This window comes from Salvia miltiorrhiza, chromosome 4, assembly GCF_028751815.1.
Source record: "Salvia miltiorrhiza cultivar Shanhuang (shh) chromosome 4, IMPLAD_Smil_shh, whole genome shotgun sequence".
NCBI classification, from domain to species: domain Eukaryota; kingdom Viridiplantae; phylum Streptophyta; class Magnoliopsida; order Lamiales; family Lamiaceae; genus Salvia; species Salvia miltiorrhiza.
The window spans coordinates 31,274,339-31,290,218 of NC_080390.1; the positions used below are offsets into that span (position 1 = coordinate 31,274,339).

Sequence of the window (15,880 nt, forward strand, 5' to 3'; positions counted from 1 at the left end):
ATGTTGATAACATTCATGGTGTCAACATTTATGGGCTTCAACCAACATTCTGAAGTCTGCCTTGACTTCATACTTTGACTTTCCATTGGTAATTGTATATATTTAATATTTACTTTCATTTTACGTTTTATTATTATTTGGTTGTGAAATAAGGGTTTTATGCTTGTTGACCACGTTTTTAATAAATGGAAATGTGGTTTATCATGGTCCAAAGTAGTGGATTGTTAGTTCCTATCTGTCAGGATTCATGATCTCTTCAACCAACATTCCAGACTGGTCGACTGGCAGTTTTCGGAGATGGATTCTGGCGGTTATAGGAACGTTCTAAAAGTGGAAAGTGGAGGAAACTAACCACGACATGAAGGTCTATAAAAACAACAAGAAACCTCATTCTCTCTTACATTTTGGAAGTGCAAAATTAGCGACCTAACTCACAACCATCTTGTCATTTTTCTGCTACAAACGTGATACCGATTCTTCAAGAATTGCTTTGAAGAATGAGGCTTAGACAGCTAATCTGTAAAGTCTCTCTTTGTATGACGAGAGGTCAAGGGCAAGAGTTGAAGTACAAGGCCATTGGAGCGTAGCAGGTTGTTCGTTTGATCATCATAGTAATGTTAGCCTTAAGGCACTCGCAGATTATTGTGATATAATCCGTGAAAAAGTTCATCTGTGTTTTATTTATTTGTGTTTTATTTATTTCTGTTGCCTGTTGGTTTCAATGTTATTAACATTCTGTTGATAACATTCCTACCAACATTACTCTACGTTTTACACAGTTTTTACTTTCTAGTAATTTGGGGCGCTAAACTCTTTTAAATTACTTATTATTTTTCATCACAATAATAATTATTTTAAATTATTAATATTTGTCAACAAGCATGACCCACGACTCGTGCCCAACCCAACACGCCAAGACCAATTCTAAGCACAATGGTGAATAGGCACGTTCTGCAAGCATAATGTTGAGAATTTTCTGTACGATATACTATGATCCATTCTCTATCTGTCATTCATAAATAAAGTTGAAAATTTAAAAATGCATGAAATTTCCCAACATCGATTAGGATCATTTTTGTTGTGAGGTATAAGAAAAGGAAAATGAGCTAAGCTATTTATCGTAATTCTTAATTCACAAATACTCATGTGCAATCGATTGCACCGTGCAACTGGTTGCCAAAATGACACTACTTCATTCGGGAAATGACACTTGAACATTTTCGAATGACACTACTTCTTCGAGTGTCATTTATATATTGAAATAGTGACATTCAGAAACCAGTTGCATAGTGCAATCGGTTGCACGGGAGAGTACCTCTTAATTTGCATCAAAAGTACAGAAATATAAAAAGAAAAAAATAAAATAATTAAATACCCCTGAATATTTCCAATACAAGTTAAAATTATTAGCAAAATGGTCATACATGTCTCAGTTCCCTATTTTCCCTTTCCCTTTTCACTTTCTCTAAAACTTTCGATTCTATCTGCATGCGAGCGTACTCGCGACGTGCATCTGATATTTCTTCCCTGAGTTTTGCAATCTGCATAGACAAGCACATAAATTCTCTACTTTGAGAACAACGAAAAAAACAAGGGGTTATGACCAAAATATACACGAACTTTGGAAAAAGTTGTAATTTGCACATGAACCTTCAATTACGCCAAAAAAATACATGAATTTATATTTTTGTTGCAATTTCCACCTGAGTTCAACGAAATTAGAGCTTAGTTGACAGTCGGAAGTTCACCTGATGTTGGTCTAACTTCTAATGATGATGAGTATTTATAAGCTCGAAGGTCTAAGAAGGTAAAAATTAATATATTTGACTTAATTTGGACGGTCAACTAAGCTCTAATTTCGTTGAAAGTCAAACTTAGGTAAAAACTACAACAAAAATATAAATTCATGTATTTTTTAGCTTAATTGAAAGTTCAGGTGAAAATTGCAATATTTTTCAAAGTTCGTGTATTTTTAGCCATATTCCCAAAAAACAATATCACTGTGTATTTTCATGTCCATAAAGTGTACTTGATACAGACTTCATGGGAATAATTACATAAAATTTGAAGGAAAAAATAATAAAACAGTACTCAAAATAAATTAATAAAGTCTATCTTAGCCCAAACGTTGCTCACATATAGATAAACGTTGCTCACATATAGATATACAGGCATTCGGTTACTCAGAGATTAAATTGACCCGAGATTAATTTTGTTATAGGGGAGACTAAGACTCATAAGGCAAGACGAATCCCTATGTGGCACAATCCCGAGGCTAAGTATCCGACTAAGTCTACCCAACCGAACAATATATCATGAGATTAGATCTTGTCTAATCCACCAAACTGAACATTATATAATTCCAGAGATCTATAGAATTACGGTCAAGACCTATAGACAACAATTCCTTCTCATGTTATCAATAAACAAAAAAGTTCAAACAAATACTGAAAACATTGAAACTGCAAAACATCGATACCTTTAGATTGAGCGCTTTGTCTATCTCCTCGTATTCCTTGCATCTGAAATACAGACAGATGCACAAACGTGTAAGTCTGGGTATATACATTCTGAACAAACAAGCACATAACTTATTATCATCGATTGTGGGAGAGAATTCGGAGTTGCATTCAACTGTTTTTGTTTGTTTTCATAGGTTTTGACATAAAGCTGTTTGTCATAGTTAACAAGTAAATTAGATCTATGATACATGACTTACTGAGAGCGGAGCATCTGGTTTTCTTGAATTATCATAACGGATTCTTCGTCTTGCAACTGTCTGTCAGGATTGGTAGCATGCTGCATCAAGGAAATAACAAATAGCATAAAGTTTTACAAGTTGGATGGTTTTGTAAAGGAAATACAAAACACTAAGCACTTAAAGCAATCTAATTGCAGAAACAAGAAGAATGATGGGTATGTGTGGACATGTCCACGACCAAACTGTTTTTTAAGGACGAAAAACGTAATTAAATAAAAGAAAAAGGAGAAAATAAGGGGGGAAAGTTAATGATCATAAATGACGAAAGCACCTGTAGTACATCTGCGCCTCCCGTCATTTTTGGCCTTTTAGGATCCACAACTTGCCCCTGTCTTTTCCTTTTCAGAGTTGCTCCTGCACAATTTCAGTAAAGAGATTCAGAGATATGAAGGCAGGCTCAGACACCAACATATTCTGAGTTCTTACCCTCTGTGCAGTGATGGTAGGATGGTAAGGAGATTCCAGATGCTTCTAGTCTAACTCCAACAGCACCTGAGGAGTCCTTAGTCAGCATCACAGGTTGATATATACCAGCTTCACGACCTGACACAGGATTAGGTGCAACTTGATGTGCCATTGGTCGAGGGGGTTTCTTAACTTGATAGCCAAGGAGTCCACAGTGGTAATCCCTGCCAAAGCAGAATATTATAGCATCGTAGGCATGAACCATCAAGGATAGATCATTAATTGTAATTATATAAAAGCCTGTAAAGTTACTAACCAGTATTCTTGTGTCATTTCTTTCAGACGGGCTTCAAGCTTTTGGAAAACTGGAGTTTTCTCAAAGTCCTGTTTGTTGTGAATAGGCTTGATAAAGTTTGCTTCCAAAAGCCCTACAATGCCAATAGGAAGTTGTGTATCATTAAGTTTATGCAATTTAGGTCAAAGATACAAATACATGGCAATATACAAAATTCTTACCAACAACCCCTCTGCCTCTGCTGTCAGAATAGGTTACAACATGCCAAAATGGCTGCAGTGAAGAGACAAAAACTGATTTAAAAAGTAGGTAGACAAAAATAACCATATTTATTTATTTTATCTATAATTTCTGCCTTTTCTTTTGTTGGGAAGGGGAGGAGGTGGGAGAGGGGGGCATAACAGGACCTGGACAATATTTTGCCCTATAGTATAGCAGGTGAGACGTATATGAGCACAATAATCTGATGCTGAAACATGATCCACATGGCACAAAACTATGAGAACAGTTGCTAATTTATCCGTACATACTACATACATAAGTACTTTTGAGGCTGGTTTATATCTTAACCACAAGAAGCAAACAATGAATTACTACAAACATACATACATACATACATGTGCCAATGCAGCACTTCTAGAAAGTGAGAACAGAATCAAACATCATGAAGTGCATAGGAACAAGTTGAAAAGTGATTTGACCAGCACGAAGCCAGTATTAGGGATCTATTATTGGACATGCGGAAAGGAAGGATGCAGAAGGAGCAATCTCAAGAATTCAGAATATCACAATGCTTTTACTATAGGAAGTCTAGAGGGATGCAGGACTTATTGTTGGCAAAGCTGTGCTAGTGACTGGACAGTGGATGAATACAATTTACCTAACAGAAATTACAATGTCAGAATTATTCAAAAGAAATAGTATTATTATCTAAATGGTCGATTTGTCTCAGGAAGACCTCGCAATATACTTTCTTGAATTCATTTTATTTTAGTTCTGCTAGAAACAATATCTAAAGATTGATGAGTTCAGTAAAAGCAGTCACCAGTATCAGTCTATTCTTGTGGTAGACATTAAAACCATGTATATTCACATCTGGAGCTTCCTTCAGGAAGCCAATCGTTGTGATGACCGAACCCTGCAATCAGTAAAGTAAGAATGACATATCTCCATAATTCAACCTGATTAGGGGCTAAAATAACCAGAGAAAGATGATAATTGAGTTAAAAGGCCAATGCAAAACCATTGCTTTGACTAGTCTGATCCTATGCTGAAGTCTTGGTTAAGTATATCTGAGCATTCATGTACATGTATCCAATATCTCTGTTTACAATTATGTGCAATATATGAACACCTACTCATGTATCACCAGATTCACCACAAGATTTGCAGAAATAAATCCATACCTCAACATTTTGAGGTCTGTACTTTATGAATTCCGGAAATTGGAGATCATTTCCAATGTTATGATACTTAACAATTTTTCCACGCAATATTATGCAAAAGTTCTCAGGATATCGCAAGTATAAAACAGATAAATATGCCTGCAGAAAAAAGAAGGCCAAGTATCAGCAAGTATTTACAGATTTATGCAAATACACACATATCTAGCACAAACTTACACGAAGTGAATATTTAAGACGATTAGCAAGATGCTGTTCATTTGCTTTCATTTTAGAGGAAAATTTGGTTGTATCTCTAGTTTCCGAACAGAGTCGAATATCCTGATACATAAAACTCAAATGAGGATTATTATGAAAATTCATGTAAAAAAATATTACCTTCTAAGCAAATAAAAAAGAACTGACACGGCAATAATTTCTATCACAACCCACTACAATAAATCCTGTCACGAAATGTAGCAGTCAAACAAACCTCGGGATCTGTCTCAAAATCAAGCTCCATTTTTCCATCATCATTATGCCATAAATTGTAGACTATTATCTTGGTACCATGAGGGCCGATGTCATCACACTGCAAGATAGAAACAAAAGGAGTTCAAAAAGTTTAACGTTAAAGATGTAATACTATTAACCAATGAAAGACACAGAGATAATGAGAAGGAATTTCTAAAATGCAAACAACAAGACAGAAGGTTAACAAAACTGGCAATGCATTAGTTCACTGGATGTTCTACGTACTTGCTGCAGAAGTTCGGCTTCTGTCGTAAATGGAGACCACTCTAAGAGTATTGGAAGATTATTATTTAGATGCTGTTCATCGTGTAATGAATTCCATGTTTCCGTATGTGAATCAAACTCATAATCAACCTGCGTTGCAAAGAGAACCTGACTTTTAAAGCATGTTTAGCATATATATTAAATCTGAAAACTAAGCACCTTCAAGAAAAAGTTGCACAATTTTAGTCTTGAGAAGGGAGAATGCTCAAGTATAATAGAGAAAGTTAAAAAGAAAATCATGTGTATGAACTATTTCCAAGTTTGTGCCAAGTAAAATTTCAGGATCATCAAGGCATAGACAATCTTCGAGGCCCAAGAACACATGGACGGAACATTTCAGATCTCTATAAACATCACTAGAGTTTGTTTTTAGAACATGCAAAGACAAATGCAATAGTAGATATGAAACTAATATATTTCTTTTAAAGTTTATTTTGATGTTGAGTTTCAGAACAATTACTATTAGTTATGGGTATTTCAATATTGAGTCCTGAACTGAGAAGGAAATAATAATCATCTTTCACATCTTACAAGTTACAACCAACAGTTCCATTGCAGAAATTTGCCATCCAGTCAACTAATCTTCAGCGCGCATTTATTAATCCTATGTGCACTGACAATTTAATCTCAAAAGGTCTTGAATGTGAATATGTGATACTTTTGACCAAAATTCTAGCATAAATTTTATAAAAGATGCACCACAATAAAAAGAAAAAATATTTAATTAAACATTTAACTCCAAACGAATTTTCTGCCAAAGAAATTTCTACAGCTAAAAGTCCTGTAAACATTTATATCAAATTACATCTTTAGACCAGAAGTCCAGAACTAAACACTCACCATTGGGACAACTATTCTATCTTGGCCTGTTTGCGTTAAAAATGTATAAGATAGCAGACCTACACTTTTGGTCAATTTCCTGGTTGAGAAAAGAAAAGTAATAAACAAATCATATAGTCAAAATCAGCAAACAAATGCAATAGCAAGAATATTGGGACACTGCATATTCAAGCTTCTCTAGATAATTTCTTGTTAACAATTTTGAATATTAAAAACTAAACGAAAATAAATAAATAAGTTAACAAAATTATCATTTTACAGTAAAAATAGATAGAAATCAGTGAGGATCAAGAGGAATGTCAAGAAGAAGAGTGGAATAGAGTTTCAGGATGGTTCAGTGGATCTGAAAACGACTTCAAAATAATTTTTCTATCTAATTTAATCAAACATTTGAATTGTATCTTTTAGTTTTAACTGCATTAAGTTCTCAGGAATGGCCTGTATCCATTTTTCTCATGGTTTTGATTTTGAATTATCTAAAGAATGGGGAGTGTAACAAAATTAGACTCCTACTAACAGTAACACCATATCCTAGAAATTCTTGTATTTAGACAATGGAATAGACTAGATCAAATCCCTTCAGGACCTAGTAGATATAATAATAATAGTTTACCTGAAAGTTTTGGACAAATAAACTGACAAATGAATAGAGTCCATGTAGAGATAATAATAATAATAGTAATAAGTCTTAAAAAAGAAAGCAAGGAAACCTGTCCTTCATGGAGCGGCTAAGGACAACAACATCAGCCCCGAGTCTCATAGAACTGGTCTTAAATCCATTTCCATCTGAAAAGCTTTAAGTCAACATCTTACTCTCATACTGAAGAAATAAAAAAGAAATTTCCATACTCACACTGTCCAATTGCAGTTTTTGAATGCTTATCTGAAAACCCAAAACTAATGCACCGCCGCATTGCTTCAGGGTTCATTCCACCACCATCATCTAATAGGAGAGAAGTAAAATTACAATTACACATCACTCATTCTTATCAAGCGCAAGGTGTCAAGTGAACATAGATGATTGTATCTAAACAGTTTTTTTTTTTTTTCATAAGACAGTTTGAAATATTGGGTACCTTGAATTAACAAAGCTGTAGTTCCATCCCTGGGATTTGAGGTCTTATCCACTGAGACAAAGGTGGCCCCATTTTGTATCTATCCATAAATGAGACGTGGAATACAAAGCCAATATAAATTAACATATCACATATGCAAACAGGAAACAATATATTCCATAAGTGATGATCATATTCATGCCTGCTGATTAAACTAAAAGTGTGACCTCACAAGACATTCCATATGGCAAGTCAAATTAATTCATAACCTACATTGAGCTGATGCTTCATCTTTCTCACTATAGGCAAGTGCATTAAGAAATTAGCAAGCTTGCATACTTGGTCTCCCTCAAATGTATGTTGACATACAATATGAATCTAATCTCTTAACAAAAGGGAGATGCAGAATCTAAGAGTATGCTAATTCATTTGACAAGAGAGTAATAGACAGAAGCAAAATTGGTCTCAAACAAAGATGAAAATGTAATCATGCAGCAGCAAAGAAATGCATCAAAAGAACTGAAGAGGAAGAAAAAAAAACTAAAATATTATGTTCAGAACTTCATTAATTCCTTAAAAAAAAATACTACTTGAAGCAAACAATATCATAGGTAGTAAACACAAAGACCAAGAGTATAGTTTAGAGGTAGGTTACCATCAGAAACAAAAGATGACAATGTAAAGATAAGAAATGTAAAGAAGAAAAAAATAATGATCGGTAAAAGATTACCTCGTCAATGGAATTATCAAGAAATTCTGCCACGGCTGTTAACATGAGCCAGATATAAGAGGAATGAGAATATGCAAGATGTTCAATATCATATAGTTAAGCCGAAATAGGGAACTATATCAAAGATGCATACCACCAAAGGCCCACTTATGAGAAGTAGCATTAGAGTGAAGAAATTTGGGGTGAATATGAAGATAGCCTGTGCGATCTGTCAATCAAATAAAGAATCCCTGATTACCAAGTAAAGGTCATATAAAGACTACATTATCCTCAATGAAATTCATGAGCTATTAAAACCCTAAGTATGCAGACAACTGCATAAGTTTGAAACCCTTTTGGGTGTTGCACTTCACGTTTTAGTGTTAAGATGGTTCTAATTCAAGATCAACTTAGATTATTAGATGGAAAAGTACTTTGACACGCTGGCTTAGAAATAAGCCTGTCGTCATAGTTTCCAGCTCTCCAGAACTGTCGACAAATGGGAGCTGGAGATATTGATGATGTCGAGCAAAAGCTTGAATCATCAATTGGAGCGCACTCCAGACCGGGGACACTATTTGGAGCACTTAATACAGTCGATCTTCTATTTTTTTCAGTTTCAGCCCTTCTAATAAGTGAATTGGATTCTTCACGACAGATCGAATCAAATTTGGGGGACTCATTTTCTTGCAAAGATCTTCTGATATCTTGCTCCAATTTAACAGCTTTCATGCCAAGCTCTCCAAGACCGTGGTTGCTATTTAAGTTCATGGAACTCATCTTAGGGACTGGAAAAATGAAACACAAGCCAATCAGTAACCAAATGTACCATGAAAAATTGTAGATTTGCTAATGGGATAAGTCGTATGAGGCAAAGCAGGACTTAAAGGAATAGAATAGATCAGGAAATTAGATGACAAAATTTAACCAAACCTGAAGGTCCAGAAAGGAGCAAATTATAGATGCAAGAACACAAAAACATGTTTTGTGATCTAGCTTGAAAATTAGGAATAAAAACAGTTAGCAGTAAAAATTTCTATGCATTACTAGAAAAGGGGAATAAATGGTGAGCAGAAATAACCTTTTAAATCATGTAGATTTTGGATACCACTATATCTTTTATTGTAATTGTAATGGGGATGACAATGAAATGCTATGTCTAGGAGTCGCTTCCAATATTTTGGTTCAAGTAATTTGGGAAGAGAGTATGCGTAGAATAGAGATGTGTTTCAAGTTGTCACAAATAATAAAGTTGAGTACTTCATAAAAACGAGTTTGGATACACCATTTTTAGCATGCTTGTGACATATGCCACCATATTTGAAAATAAAGGATGATAAAGATTGTGTGTGTGTGTGTGTGTGTGTTGGCCAAGCGGTAAGGGGTTAATGTCTAATGCCAAAGGTCTTGGATTCGAGTACCCTGTGGTGCGGCCTTTAAATTTCTTTATTCAATACTGTTAGTTTATCAAAAAAAAAGGATGATAAAGATTTGGGCTTTTTCTTGCCAGATAGGATAAAACATATGAGGTTTGAACAAGGACTATTGTAAAAACTAGGCAATTTCAAAACATTTTTATTATTTTAATAATTTCTCATTTAGAATATGAACTTTTCATGTTATGAAAATAAACTCAAAGCAAGAAAAACACAAGAGAATTGGTTATGCAGTTTGTTTCTACGAGACTACGTCTGGGGGGCGCTGCCAACCCAGGGATTTTTGTACTATCATTTTCAAATACAATTACATAAATAATGGAATAACGCGGCTAATGAAATAATATCCCTAATTAAGATGCAGCCCAAACTAACAAAACATGCCAAAAAAAATTGGGTCGGGTCATCAGTACTTTCAAGCTCCATAACTCAACATTTCAGTGGTTAAAGATGTGAGACATGCAATGGTGATTGTGGTCAATGGTGAGGTTGGATGTGCTGGGCGGTGGCGGTAATGGCAATGATGACTAATTCCAAGTTTATTCCCCCCCAAAATTAAGAAACAAATTGTAGAGAAGATTTAATCAAAATCAATGTTTTCATCATTGGATAAATGATTAAAACAATCATACTAATGGTAAGTAGTTGAGTTTCTTGGACCAATACAATCAAAAATCAAATAGATTTTGTAACACCGAATGCTCAAATGGGAGAAGAACGCACAAGCTCCACCAAAGCACCGAAAAAGGGAATTTTATCCGCTAATAAATTCATTTGTAATGACTTGGCTAGGCCCAATCACAAGTCAAAGACCACCTATTCATGATTCAATAGAACGACAACCCCATCCCCTTGGGGTGGCCTAGTGATAGAGTTGGCATTCCTCAAGCTAAAAATCTCAAGTTCGAATCCTACCAATCCTATCACAGGTTTCCCAAGTGTGGTTTACCTTTTCCGTATGGTTTGCAGGCTATTGCACCGAAGAGAAGTTTCACATAGAGAGCACAACAAAGATAGCAATTGCGGATTGCCAAGACATTAGAAAATAAAATAATCAACAGGTTAGGTGTTAATATGTGAACCATCAGTCCCAATTTTAGTTCAATGACAGTCGATCCACTTTAAACCTTCCTTTATAAAATTACAAAGCTTTCATGGATAAAATTTTTATAGACTCCACATTAGCACAAGGATCATGCTCCAACCATGGAAAAGAAGAAAGTCCTCTATACAAGCAAATAGTAATACTTAATCATTAAAAATGCTCATAAATGAGTCTAGCCCAAATTGTTAGATAAAATGAGCTTAATACAAGTAGTAAATGCAAAAACCAAGAAGCACCTTCTGTTGTATCAAAAGACTAGTTGAGAGAGTGTGTGTGTTGGCCAAGTGGTAAGGGGTTAATGCCCAAGGCCTTTGGCCTAGGGTTCGAGTCCCCTGTGGCGCGGCCTTTAAATTTCTTTATTTAATACTGTTAATTTATCAAAAAAAAAAAGGCTAGTTGAGCCATGCTCGATAAAATCTGAATAAATGAGAAGACTACTCTCTAGAGGTCACAAATTAAAGTCTTCTATCATTAGACCCACTAGAGATATTAGACCATGATTTGTGGAACCCATAAAGGCTATGGGCGCTCTAGCCTAAGGGTGGATGAGAAGTTGAACCGAAATTGAAAAACCAAATTAAACCGATGAGTTCGCTTTGGCTCTAGAGAAAAATCGATATAGTTTGATCTTACATTTGCAACCGATGTTCAATTTTATCACAAAAAAAAGAAAAATTGGTCAAACTAAGCTAACTAGAGTTCTATACCAATATTCACCACACCTACCTCCACCAACTCTCACCCACCAATTCGCCTTGTCCGCATGTTTGAATTCTCCCCCCCCCCCTTCAGTTATTGCACGCACATACTCTAGTACAACCTCAAGCACTTCTTTTTTCATCTCCCACAAATTTGAATTAGGAGTTACTTTTGGCACCAGATTTTGTCTTGAGCAATGACTCGTTGTCCGCATAACTAATCGGGTCACACCACCCATCAAAGTTAGGACTAGAAACAGAGTTGTGGCCGCCGATTCAATCAATCTTTTCTTCTTCTCAACAATTTTGATTCCAATTGTGTGTAAATGGTAAGCAATGTACGTCTTCCATACAGCTGCACCGAGCAGAGCCCTCTGCTTTCAGACATGGACATCATCTCCACCGTGTAGATTGTCATTTGATTAATTATATAATCAAACTGACCAAACCGATTAATTGCAATTTGGGTTGGTTTAATGTGTTCCTTCATTTAAGTTCTAAGTATCATCCAACATTATCCCATAGGTAATAAGGACCGAGCCCCTAACTACTCTCAAAAGCTAGTTCAAGAGTGTAGGTTTGGACCCAATCTTATATCCAGCTCAGGAGACTCATCTACCCTCGACGTGGGATGCATCATCCCCACCCCTTGAGACCCGCTTCGGTCGGCGGATACAAAAGGATAAGCTGAAGAGTGTACGTTTGGCCCCAGCCTTATAACTAGTCTAGGAGACTCATCTACCCTCGATATAGGGCACATCAATAGCCATTGTGCCACTAAATGATTCTCCAACCTAGAGTCCCTAAAAGCTACACAGAGCCTAGTTTTCAATAAATACAGATGACAGTGTAAGTTACACTGTTTTGACAATCTGTACCAAGTAAGTCGTGAGCTAACCACAGAGGAAGAAGCATGCCCAACAATATTGTTTTACAGAAATGGAAGAAAAACTAGCTGGATAATAATACTGAAAATGTCAGTATTCTGCGTCCATTCTGTAACTAGTTTGGCTAAAATATTTTTAGGTCAGAGCTACAGATAATTTAATTCGATTGAAAGTTTTTTCGAAAATGTTCCAACCTAAAGCCAATTACAAGACAATATACATCGTTGCATTTTTTTTCTTGTTTGTGGCCGCAAAAAAAAAAAAAAAAAACGGTGACGAAAGTTGACGTGTTTTGACGGACATCCATATTGTCAATACACATGGACTATTTTATAGATGAGGTGGCCACTAAATGCGTATTGACAAGGTGGATGCCCGCCGGAACACTTCAACTTTCAGTCGTCGGGAGGTGCACAATGGAATCCCTCCAAGAAAATAACGCAAAATATTCACAAACATAACTGTGAATAGTCAATCATTTTGGATGACACAAGGGATACATTCGGGATGTCGAGAAGAATACCTAGAAGTGGGTCTGTAATTGATCATACTTAATCACACGAGAAACCTAAAAGAAAAAAAAAATCAAAGAAGATTCCATTTTAGGGAACTTTTTTGGGAATTCTAATCGTCGGAGCCCCAAACTAAAGTTGTTGGTGTGGAAATTGCAAGGAATTTCTTGCATTATCTCCTAATTGAATCCGGCTTCGTACCTAAGCTGTGCAGATTTCGAGGTATGGCTACAGGGCATGAATTAAGTTTTTATCATTGCTTCAATATTTATTTTTGGTTACTCATTTGTTGTGGATATTACGCGCATTGAGCTGGGTTGTCGATTTTGTTAAAATTGATTTGTTAAATTATCTATAGCTCTCGCCTAAAAATATTTCTAGCCAAACTAGTGATATAATGCACGCAGAATACTGACATTTTCAGTATTATCCAGCTAGTTTTTCTTCTATTTCTGTGAAACAATATTGTTGGGCATGCTACTTCCTATTGTCAAAACTAGGCTCTATGTAGCTTTCAGGGGCTCTAGGTTGGACTTTGGAGAATAACCATGTTCATATTAACAACTCAAAAAAAAAAGAATCTGCTCCGTTTGAGCTTGAAGAAAGAAGTTTCCATTTCATTTTTCAGAAAAAGATTACGGGATGAAATTTTGTACATAGAATCAACTCAAATATATTTGACATTTAATTTCAAAGATGATGAGCACATCCTTTACCAATGCAGAACATTCCATCCTTATCGTGTTAAAACAGTTCTAAACTTAATATGCATATAACTATCTGAATATCTATGTTTCCACATATCATAGTAACTCTTATCTATATATCTATAAAAGCCAACATCCATCATTCATTGAAGGAAAGTTTATTCTAGAAAGAGTAACAACTTTGCCCCAATTTATGGCTGACAAATAAATTCAAAAATCGAACTTCTAAAACATACAAATAGCCTGCGGGCTTACCTGCAATACCGGAAATTGGGCGTTGGAAACTACTGCTACTGCAGAGTCAGCGGACAGAGACCCGAAGGACGCGGGGCGGGGCGAGAGGGAAGGCTAGGCGAGGGCCGCGGCGCAGCGCAGTCCCGCACTGCTGCTTGCAGAGCTGGGACGGAGCAGGGAGGTTCCACGCGCGACCGAATGAGGGGGGCAGCGGCGGTGACGGAGATTTCTCGCCGGACGGCCTAGAGAAGTGAGAGTGAGCAAGGGGAAGGGGTTGTGAGAGAGAGAAATTGGATAGAAAGATGAGGGTGGTCGTGGTGGTGGTCGACGGCGAAGGCACGCCGGATCTTGGGAAGGGAGATAGGCTGATTTTTTTTAGAGAGTGAACACCGGTGAGTGAGGGAGAGAGAAGAACACTGGAGAGATGCAGGGCATGGAAAGAAAATTGGGGGAAGAAATAGAAAAATATTCTATCAATAGCCCTATTTTACTTTTTATAGTCTTAATTAAAATAAAATAAAAATAATAATCTATATATCTATATACTCCCTCCGTCCCCAAAATAAGTTTCTTTTTGGGGACGGTGCCGATTTTAAGGAAAAGTGGTAAAGTGTATTGATAGTGGAGAAAAATATGTTATAAGAGCAACTCCAATGGTTCACTCTACATTAGAGTGAACTTCACTCTATTGTAGAGTGAAATGTAGAGTAATTTCATTTTGCTCTCCAACAATCAACTCTACATTTCACTCTACAATGGAATATTCTATTTTGATACTTTTAATTGTTATTAAATTAATCTTTTTATATAGTTATTATATTATATATATATATATATATATATATATATTTAATTCTATTTATATTTATTCTGATTTATTTAATTATAACATAATATAATATAATTATTTTGATTTTTTATACTATATTTAAATTATTGCACATTAATTTATTCCAACAACATATAAAATAACATTACATAATAATTGAAAAAAGCATAAATTTCATGACAATAGCACACTAATATTACAAAATACTTGCAAAAATTTAAATTACTTAACAATGGGAATTAGTGTTCAAAATTAGAATATTCTTCCCACAAATGATCGACCAATGCATCACGAAGTGCAAGATGAGCTGATTTATCTTTGATGCTTCGATAGCGTGCAAGAAATTCTTGAAACTGACGTGCTTCATTTGGCACCGTTTCGACATCTGGAGTTGGGACTTCTCTCATCTCTTGAATTGGTGCAGACAAGTCTCTTTCATCCTCAATTATCATATTGTGCATGATAATGCAGGATTTCATGATAAGCTCTAAATGTTTCTTTTGCCAAAAACGGGCCGGATTTGCAACAATTGCAAATCGACTTTGAAGAACTCCAAATGCACGTTCCACATCTTTTCTACACGACTCTTGTCTCGTAGCAAAATGTTTTTTCTTTGCAGTACGTGGTTCATGTATAGTTTGCACAAGTGTGGACCATTTCGGATATATTCCGTCAGCTAAATAATAACCCACACTATACTCTTTTCCCTGTATTACATAATTTGCAGGTGGAGTGATACCTCTAGCAAGATCACTGAAAAGATGTGATCTTTCCAAGACATTAATATCATTATTGGACCCTGGCATACCAAAGTATGAATGCCATATCCAAAGATCATAATCAGCAACAATTTCAAGAATAATATATAAGAAGAGCCAGCAGCATGATAATTCATATCTTATTTTTGCTTCGTGATGAGTAAAATTGAGAAGATAGGTGTACAGATTATTAGATGTGCATACTTCTTATATAATAAAATTTGTTCAAAGAAATCTTATCTTGTCTGCATACTCTTGCAATTATTATCTCTCCTGCAAACTTATCTTTCCAATGATGATATCCACCGTCCATTATGATTTCCATTAATCCTCACCATCTGTTTCTTATCTATGCTGCAACTTTATAAAATCAAATCTGCACCATCCATTTAAAGTTCTTTAAATCTGCACCATCCATTCTATATCTCATGTACGAATCTGGAAGAAAAAATCTATGCCATTCATCACG

At 35.6% G+C, this 15,880-nt stretch overlaps 2 protein-coding genes across 2 annotated transcripts; both read right to left on the bottom strand.

Moving 5' to 3' along the window:
- Positions 1–1,345: 1,345 nt before the first annotated feature.
- On the bottom strand, positions 1,346–9,033 carry LOC131019904 (protein MICRORCHIDIA 6). Its single transcript, XM_057948525.1, has 19 exons — positions 8,680–9,033; positions 8,400–8,474; positions 8,267–8,301; positions 7,558–7,636; positions 7,335–7,424; positions 7,192–7,267; positions 6,482–6,560; positions 5,603–5,731; positions 5,337–5,435; positions 5,084–5,185; positions 4,868–5,005; positions 4,507–4,599; positions 3,683–3,734; positions 3,483–3,594; positions 3,188–3,390; positions 3,033–3,115; positions 2,720–2,799; positions 2,480–2,522; positions 1,346–1,541 (listed from the first exon to the last, which is right to left on the bottom strand). Exons 1-19 carry the CDS (start codon positions 9,023–9,025, stop codon positions 1,419–1,421), a joined length of 2,037 nt encoding a protein of 678 aa, XP_057804508.1. The 5' UTR covers positions 9,026–9,033; the 3' UTR covers positions 1,346–1,418.
- A 5,753-nt stretch (positions 9,034–14,786) lies between these two features.
- LOC131019919 (uncharacterized) lies at positions 14,787–15,483 on the bottom strand. The gene has a single exon (XM_057948544.1). The coding sequence runs from the start codon at positions 15,457–15,459 to the stop codon at positions 14,893–14,895; it is 567 nt and encodes a 188-aa protein (XP_057804527.1). The 5' UTR covers positions 15,460–15,483; the 3' UTR covers positions 14,787–14,892.
- Positions 15,484–15,880: the final 397 nt, after the last annotated feature.